The sequence below is a fragment of the Neomonachus schauinslandi genome, chromosome 10 (genome assembly GCF_002201575.2).
Source record: "Neomonachus schauinslandi chromosome 10, ASM220157v2, whole genome shotgun sequence".
NCBI classification, from domain to species: domain Eukaryota; kingdom Metazoa; phylum Chordata; class Mammalia; order Carnivora; family Phocidae; genus Neomonachus; species Neomonachus schauinslandi.
This window is the reverse complement of record NC_058412.1, coordinates 95,433,426-95,443,062: the sequence shown is the minus strand read 5'-3', so window position 1 is coordinate 95,443,062 and position 9,637 is coordinate 95,433,426. Positions and strand designations below refer to the sequence as shown.

The window sequence follows — 9,637 nt, the reverse complement described above, 5'->3', positions numbered from 1 at the left end:
ACAGTTCTTAGCATTAAATGCACCCCTTTGGTGGAGTTTACTAGTCTCATCCAGGGCCATCATTGTACATTTCTCAGTCCATCCAGGCAGGAATGGATGTGTTGAGGTCTTCAGTGCAGGGCACTGCCCCTGACATCTCAAAGTCCTCAATAAATATTGAGTGGTGGGAGGAAGTCTGCCATCTGTTGCCCCCATCCCTCGGCAGGGAAGTCCCCCAGTGTCCTCTCTCCCTGTGAGCAGCCAGCCACCTCCTAACCCTGTTCTCCCGCCGCTGTTACAGAAGATGGATCACATGTCTCCCAGGCTGAGAGCCTTCCTCTCTGAACCCATCGGAGAAAAGGATGTTGCCTGGGTGGACGGGATCAGCCGTGAGCTTGCAGTCAATTTGGTCACCAAAGGTTTCAGCAAGGTAACTCATTTTTTTCTTATTGCCCCAACTTCGCTCCCCGACCTCTCTTCCCTGAGCCCTGCCAGATGGCTGCTGCTGCTATGTGTCCCTGCAAGGGGCCATCACAGAGCAAAGCCGCCACTTGGCAGAGCGCCACTTGCTTCAGCGTCACTGACCCCTCATGCTTGGGCAGCCTCGAGGGCCAGTAGATGATGGGCAAATTGAATGGCTTCGGCTCAGAGCAGCAGGGCCGGGCATGATTCACTTGGTGTTCAAACACCCAGAGGTCAACAGAAGTGAGCCAGCCGCCCAAGTCTGGGGCTGCGCCATCAGGATGGATGATTTGCATGTACTTCCCACCTCCATGAAGAGATTCGTGGGGTCTCGCCTGCCCCACCAGGGCACCAGCTTGGCAATGGCAGGTGGAGTAACAGCAGACTGGGGTCTACACCAGAGTAAGAGGATATGAGTAGTTCTAAGATGTCACTCACAGCCCAAGAATGGCCTCAAGGGTATCCAGTGGAAGCAGAACATTCTTTTCTTCGTAATTATTTGTTTTTATGGTGCTCTTAAAGCTGCTTGGAATTTTAGGAGAGAATGGGAGATGATCCCGAGGAGAACCCAAAGAGAGTGAGGAGCACATACAGAGGCAGATGGGAATTCACGTGGAGCATTGTGCGCTCAGTTAAGAGATTTTGCCCACAGCTACTGCTGCTCATTCCCTTCAGTTTCTCATGTCAGTCTATACCACTGCGCAGGAAGATGTTGCAGGAACGCCCGACAAGGCTGGGAACTGTTGCACACACGGCTGATAACAGTTTGGTGTGCACCTGCACCGTGCACGGCTATTTCCAGGGGGCCTCTGAACTAGTGGGCCTCTGGTTTTCTGGTCAACACGTTGCTTATACCAGCTGTGAAATATTCTGAATATCACCCCAATCTACTGGCCCATTTAATATCCACTAGGTGGTATTGCCAGGAAGCTGGAGCTCCACCATTGAGGTGGATTGGATTCTTTCCTCCCAGATAAAGGAGATGGGACCCTTCCCAAGCAGGTAGTGAAGTAAGCAAAGTCTGGTTAGAAAAGACATTTTAAATTAAAAATTCCTTTTTGAAAGAAATGATTGTCCCTTTTTCTTTTCTATTGCAGTGTAATGCACCGACATTGATATGAAGGGTTCAGCTCAGTGAATTTTTACATATATATACATACACACACACACACTCATGGAGGCACCCCCCCAGATTCAGTGATTGGATACCTCCAGAATGCCCGATGATCCCCTTGTGTCTCTCCCCCATCAATGCCATCCCCCACTCTCAGAGATACCCATTATTCTGGCTTCTACCCCCTTTGATTTAATGGGTTGTGGGTTTTTTTGCTGTTGTTCAGCCAGACTCAGCATTTTAAAAATATTTTTATTCACATACAGTGAATTTCACCTTTTTTAGTACACAGTTCTGCAAGGTTTGACGAATGCATGCAGTCATGAAGCCACACAGAACAGTCCCCACACTTCAAAATGCTCCTCTGTGCCCTTCATATTCCCCACCCGCAGCTCCTGACAACCACTGATTTATTTTCTGTCCCTATAGTTTTGTCTTTTCCAGCCTGTGTTTTAAATGAGGATTACAGGTGGGGCAGTAGGCATGTTTAAGATAAAGGAATGAATGAATAATGGGTAAATTTCAGGCATCCCAGAACTTGCTGCACAGAATCAGGGCTGTAGGGAAGAAGAAACCGTTTGCCTGGGTGTGGCCAGGACCCTCTTATGCTCATGACCTCCTGGTGAGCACGGTGACCAACACACCACTTCCAGGCCCTACTCATTCCTAGGGTCACTAATTCCAAATACTAACGTAGGGGATTTCACCTTTCTCCTTTGCTCTGAGCCCCTCACACACCTGCGAATGAGATGAGGGTCGCTATCTCCACTTCATAAAGGAGAGGACAGAGGCTCCTGGGAGTTAGTGCCTTGATCAAGGTCCTGAGTGAGGACAAGAATGGCAGTAGATTGTGTTGTCACAAACCACACAGGAAGATCTGGGTCCCGGTGGTTACCACGGCAGGGAGAGAGCTTACCCTGGGATTCGGTGTTGAGACTCTGTTTCAGGGCTGGAGCCTGGCTGGTCCTGTAAAAGGATCCAGGAGACCCGATGTGGCACCTACAAAGGTGAACAGGTGCTTCTGGGTGAGGACCAGTCAGTGGCTGGGGCCAGCAGGAAGAGCCTCCAGGGCAGGCAGATCCTATAGGGAAGGGGTTTCAGATTTAGCATATATTTTTTTATTAATTATTATTATTTTTAGCATATTTTTAGGCTTTTATTTTTAGAGCAGTTTTAGGTTCACAGCAAAATTAAGCAGAAGATGCAGAGATTTCTCATGTGCCCCCTGTCCCCCCCCACATGTACATCCTCTCTCATGAGCCACACCCCCACCAGAGTGGTACATCTGTAACCATCAAAGAACTTACGTTGGCACATCGTAATCACCTAGGGTTCATAGCTTATATTAGGGTTCACTCGCAGAGTTTCTATAGGTTTGGGCAAATGTATAATGACACATATCCCCCATTATAGTAACGTACAGAGCTGTTTCACTGCCCTAGAATCCTCTGAGCTCCTGGATTTTCTTTTTTTAAGATTTTATTTATTTATTTATTAGAGAGCGAGTGAGAGAGAAACAGCATGAGAGGGGAGAGGGTCAGTGGGAGAAGCAGACTCCCCGCTGAGCCGGGAGCCCGATGTGGGACTCGATCCCAGGACTCCAGGATCATGACCTGAGCCGAAGGCAGTCGCCCAACCAACTGAGCCACCTAGGCGCCCGAGCTCCTGGATTTTTATACCCTGCCTGCAAGAGACCTTAGGGAGGGACACCTGTCTGGGTCTCATGCTATCCTTTGCTGGCCTCTGCTGGGGTCTATCTGTCCCCTCCCCCAGCTATGCCATGACTTTTAAAACTACTGATTCTTCTATGGATTCACCCAAGTCTCTTCAGGACTTTGACAGTCAAAAATTTAGCTGAATTCTCTCTGAGGTATTTTGTGCCCGCTCTTCTCCCAGGCGGTCAGCCTTGGCAGATCTAGATCTCTGAGAATCTAGATCTCTGCTATCTGATACTGTGGCCACTGGCCATTTGTATCTGCAGAGCACCTATCTGAATAATGCTTTAATGCTATGCATATAAAGTACACACTGTGATTTTATTTTAAAGATTTAGAATTTTAAAGTACCCCACCCAATGCAAAGTATCTCATCAATAGCTTTTTACTGATTACACGTTGAAATGATATTTGTGAAATATGGGAGAAAATGAAGCATATTATCAGAACTAATTTCACCTGTTTCATCCCCCCCCACATTTTTCCTGTGGCTACTAGAAAATTAAAAATTGTGTATGTGGCTGGCTCACATTAAACTTCTACTGGACAGCGCTGGTCTAGATTTAACAGCAGAAGGGCCGAAAGGGACAAAGGAATGACCAGGAAAGGAAAATATGTTGGTGCACAAGACGCTCAAGAGGCTTTTGATGGCCTGGCTCTAGCTCTGTCTTATATTCCCCACCCCCACCCACTCCATACCCAAGCCACACTGTCCATGAATCACAAACACAGACGGGACCACCTGCCCGCAGGCCTCTCTTGAAATGGACATTCACCCACTTCAGGACCCCATTCACAACGGACCTTCTCTGGGAAGAATGCCTTCCTTCTGCCCACCTACCCCAGCCTGATAAGCTCGTGCTTCTGAACACTGAGTATTCAATAGGACCCCTTGCTGTGACATCTGTGCTGTTGACTGTTCTTTCCACACATGGCCTGAGTACCCACACTCATTATACTAGAGAGGCACAGCTTGCCTTTGGGGCTCTCCCACGTCTCCTGTGAAGCACAGGAGGGTTCTACAATCTTTGTACTCCTCTTCTCCCTATGAAAACCTGGCCCAGGGATGAGTGAATTTCCAGGCACTCAGTAAATTCAGGGACTTTGAGCAGTGCCCTATGGGGCGGGTGCATTACTCGGGGGATAACCCTGAGGTTATCCAACAGTGAGGAAGTAAGTTTACCAGCCCAGAGAATCTGGTTTGGTTCAATGTTCTTTGAAGACACTATAAAGTCCTATCCTTGAGCCTGAATCTTCCTCCGGAAAGATACTTGGAAGATCAGTAAGGGGTGTATGTATGGGTGCCCACCTGCTCCCTAAGCCTCTCCTAACAGCAGAACTTGTGCATGATGTTTGCTACATGTCAGGCTCTGTCCTCAGTGCATTATTTATATTTCATCAAAGCATCAGAAAATCCTATAAGGTATACTATTTCACCTTTGTTTTACCAATGGGGAAACAGAGCCACAGAGCGTGACCTGCTCAAAGTCACTCGGGGTGAGAGAGGTGAAATTTGCATCTGGGCAGACAGTCTCTGGGGGTGGGGGGTAGTCATGCAGAGGCTCCCCCACTGCCTGATGTCTGGGCCCTGCAAGGAGTCAGTTGTGGAAGTTTGGGGTTACCCTGCGTAGGGTTGCCAGATAAAATACAGGGACCTGCTCCATCAAATCTGAATTTTAGTCAAACAAATAATTTTTTAGTGTAAGTATATCCCAGGGAGGCATGGAGAAGAAAGAAGAAGGGGCAAGCCCTGCATTGGATCGAGCATTCGCACTAAGACAAAGAGTTTTAAACCAGAAATGACCAAGAGGTACTGGATTTTCAAGATTGTCACTGGCTACCAGTGGCCATGAAGGCTGAAGAGCCAAAACCCGGTTAGAGAAAAAGAGAGTTGTTGATCCCCCAATGAAGTCTTGTGGCCATGTAAATGCATTCACTCTAGGCTCCAAGGAGCTGGCGTTGCAGGCAGAGGTGAGAGAGAAACCTGAGAATCAGTGAGGGCCAAGACCATGGATGTGTTTGCAAAGGTCAGGTGACAGAAGGTACACTTGTGGGGAGCATTGCATAACCTGCAGGGTGTCAAATCACTATGTTGTACACCTGAAACAAACGTGTGTCAACTTTGCTCAAATAAAAAAACAGTTAATGAAAGAAAAGAAAAGGCCAGGTGTTACAGTGAAGATGGAAGATTTTCATTGGCATGGACTAGGACCAGCCACCTAGCATGAGATGAAGATATGAGGCCCCTTGTTCCCCTATACTGAGGACTTCAAGATGGCCGCAGCAAAGCATTAAACCAAGGGGGGGGGGGGGCTCTGTCCAAGGTGGTGGGACTAGGCCATGTCTGCTCAACGTTCCCGTGTCTCTGCGTCACCCTCCCCGCAGCCAGATTTTTGTGAGCTTTGGTCACTTTCTGGAGCCAGTGGAGAAACGGAACAGGCTTTGGGCAGAGTGGTGATGGGGACCATGACGATGGCTAACTTTTCCTCCCCACCCCTGGAGGGTGGCAGAGCAAGTGGACAAGGGACAGTCAGTGGCAACTTGGTTCCAGAGGCCACGAGAAGAGGCCCTTCTTCCTGCAGCGTTCCTGGAAAATTTGCCTGTGGTCCTACATGGCATGCATTCCCTGGTTTCCCAGCTGCTGAGGCTGGTGGGGATATGGAGGCTCTGATCACCCAACCAGCTGATGCCAACAGCGGAGCCTCCAAAAGGGCAGAGGCCGCCATAGGTGTGAGGCCAGATGTGGACAGTCGGGATGGGCAAACATGGGGCTCAGGAAAACAAGGGTCAACCTCTTCTCTTCTCAGTGATTCCATCTGGAGAATGGGACGGGGTTAAAACGTGCCAGGGGTCTGGAGCCCATCAAAGGTCCTCAAGCGCCATTACTATTATTATTATTACTATTATTTATCATCTTCACTAATGTTCTTTCTCCCTGGACAGAGCTCCTTTTTCCTTGATCCTGTCATTCACCTCTGCACCCCATCCCCCACACCCACTGCAGCACTTGGCTCAATTAACATTCAATAGATGTTCATTTTTTTTAAATGTTGAATTAAAGACATCTCCATAAAATCAGCACTGAAAATACAAGGATATGAGATCGTTCTAAGCAATAATATGGCTTTTCTAAAAAGATGATTCAAGTAGCAGTTGAAAATGACCATGACATCCTGGCTGTTTTTTTAATCTTTTCAACAACAGGACCATAACTAAAAATAAGAAACCCCAAGTTCCAACAGCTTGGGTACATTTTACAACTGCAATTCAGCTTTTATTTAATTTCTTTAAAAAAAAAATGTTCCCTTTGGTTCAGATGAAGTTTGCTTTGTTTTATGTAACTGAGAGTAAATAGACAGCAGCAGGTTTTCCTGGAGAAGGCCCAGGACGGCAGGCGTGGACACTGGTTCTCATTCATTCCAGGCTGGAGAGCCCCCAAACCAGCCGTGAATGACGGGCGTTTATGTGACCTTAAATCTCCAGGCTTCACCATTGAGCAGCTCAGTCAATTTGTGGCCACTCGGTCTTGGGTGTCCCTTTCTCCATGTAGTCCTTGCTCCTTGTCAATAATCATGTGATAAAATTATAAAGAGATTAGTGAAAAGTTGTAGAATAGTAGTTAGAAAATGAGAGAATGCCGAAGAGCTATCAGTCCTGGTGTACTTAGTATTAATTACGTGCGTTTTTCATGCGCACAGACTTTTCAGAAGGGAAGGATGGGCAAGGTTTATCGTGTTTTACATTCTGTGCTCCTCCCACAGGCTAAGCATTCCAGGACAAATAAGGAATTTGCATTTTCCTGACGTTTTCACACTGAATCTACTTAATTCAGTTTGCAAGGTGGGGCAGGGCATGTTGTGTGCCTTCAGGCGATGCAGAAACTGAGACCCTGTTTCTTGGGGTCCTCACTTCATGTTAAGTGAGTTGCCCGAGGTCACACAGCTGGTTCGCAAGAACAGATTGGTGTCAAGATGCCCTTCATCTGCCAGTCCCACGTGCAGTGGTTCTTGGTCGAAGGAGCTTTTGTGGCAATGTCTGGAGGGGACATGTGGCAATGTCTGGAGGTGGTTATGACTGTCACAATTTGGGGGGCTGGGGGACTGCTCCTACATCTAGTGGGTAGAGACTGGGGATGGTGCTAAACTTGCTGCAATGCACAGGACAGTCCCCAACCCACCCCAATAGCACAAAATTATCCACAATGTCAACAGCGAAGAGAGTTAGAAACTCTGCAAGATGGATTGAGAAAGTGATGGGGTGGGGAGCATCTCTGATTCTTCTTTATGTGTGCGTGCATGTGTGCGTATGTGCGTGTGTCTGTGTTAAAAAGAAATACTAGGGGCACCTGGCTGGCTCAGTTGGTGGAGCGTGCAACTGTTGATCTTGGGATTGTAAGTTTGAGCTCCACGTTGGATGGAGAAATTACTTTTTTAAGAAAAGGGAGAGAGAAATACTAGATCAGAGGCCAGAAGGGAGTACGCTTTTGCTACTCAAAATGTCCCTGGACCAGCATCAGCTGGGGACATGGAAACGCAGACTTTCAGGCCCCCCTCCAGACTTAGTGAGTCAGAACCTGCCTTTTAACAAGGTCCCAGGTGATATATGTGCTCATTAAAGTTGAGAAAGTCAGGTTCTGGTTTACCCCAGGCTGAACATCCCCCCAAACCCGACCCAAGAGATGTGCATTTCACTTGGCCTCACATCTCACCAAGGGCCGGTCCCAGAATCCCCATCGCCCAGGTGCTGTCATTGTCCCTCAAACCTGACCTGGGCCCCTTCCTTCGATTTTTACGAGGGTCCTGGTGTTGGAGAAGAGCACCTCTGGGTTGGTTTATTATAACCTTTCCCGTTTTTCTCCCTACCTCTCCCCCGCCCCACAGGCCTACATCCTGTTGGGACAGTTCCTTCTGATGCACAAGAATGAAGCAGAGTTTCAGAAGTGGCTCATCTGTTGTTGTGGTGCCACCGAGTGTGAGGCCCAGGAGAGTTCTCATTGTCTGAAGGAGTGGTGCTCCTGCTTCCTATAGACACACACCTCCTGGCTCTGACCCCTGGGTAAACGGCGCACTCGGTACTGGCACCCAGGCTTGGAGTCATTATTTTTGTGTTTAACTTGAAGGATACACGTTCATTATACAAAGTCATGCACGCATATAAAAGAGGACAAGACAAAAGACAAATGATCCCCAAATTCACCCACCCAAAAACCACTGTCATTCACTTCCCATGAACATCATGCCAAGTATTTCAGAATAAATTTATATAAAAGAATCTTTTCTTCTAAGGTGGGGATTAAGTTTTAAGCCAGTGTATTGGTTATCTATTGCTGCATGACCCATGAGCCCAAAGCATAGCAGCTTCAAACAAACAATTTTACCTCACATAGTTTCTTAGGGTCAGGAACTGAGAGTGGCTTAGCTGGGTGGTTCTGTCTCTGGGTCTCCCATGAGGTTGCAAACTGGCAGCTGGGCAGCAGTCATCTGAAGGTTTGACTGGTGCTGGAGGCTCCATTTCAAGGTGTTGCACTCATGTAGCTGTTGACTGGAGGCCTCAGCTGCTCTTTACGTGGGCCTCTCCATAGGGCTACACATGGCATGGCGTCTAGCTTCCCCCAAAGTGGCTGACCCGAGAGGCAGTAAGAGAGCAAGCAGGAAGCCACAGTGCCTTTTACGAACCAGTCTCTGACTCACACTGTATCACTTCTGCCTTCTTCTATTTTTAGAAGCAAGTCATTAAGTCCTCAAGAGAAAAGAACTAAACTTCCTTGAAATGGCAACTAATATGGCAGACATATTTTTAAGAGCATCATAGTCAGGTTTCTGAGGTATAAGTTATATCCAGTAAAACTTGCCCTTTTTAGGTATAGTAGTTCTATGACTTCTGACAAATGCATTGTCCTATGACCACCTTCAGAATCAAGACGGAGAACACGTTCAATGCCCCAAAGAGTTCCCTAATGCCCTCCTGTATTCATCCCAGTGCCACTCCCCAGCCCTTGCCAACCAATGATCTGGTTTTCGTCCTTATAGTTTTGACATTTCCAGAAAGCCAAATAAATGTAATCACACACTAATGTAGCCTTTTAAGAGTGACTTCTTTCACTTAGCATAATTCAGTTGAGGTGAATCCATTATACAGGCTTTATAATTTCAAAAAAATGTTGGCACATGTTGGTGACTGGAGCCTTATCCTGTTGGCATTCACTGTTCTAATAGAGCCCAGTAACTTCCCTCAGCAAGCTCCTGAATAGCCTCTGCCAGCAGGGTTCTCTGGTTGCAGGAGTGGGGATTCAACCATGCACAGGGAGTTAACATCCAGTCGTGGGTGGAAATTGATGGCTAAATGCCTCAGCTTCCTTGTGCTTTGG

General features: G+C 47.5%; 1 protein-coding gene across 1 annotated transcript; it reads left to right on the top strand.

The window, feature by feature from the left end:
- The first annotated feature begins 283 nt into the window (after positions 1 to 283).
- Positions 284 to 8,297, top strand: BANF2 (BANF family member 2). Its single transcript, XM_021700728.1, has 2 exons — positions 284 to 409; positions 8,151 to 8,297. Exons 1-2 carry the CDS (start codon positions 284 to 286, stop codon positions 8,295 to 8,297), a joined length of 273 nt encoding a protein of 90 aa, XP_021556403.1.
- Positions 8,298 to 9,637: the final 1,340 nt, after the last annotated feature.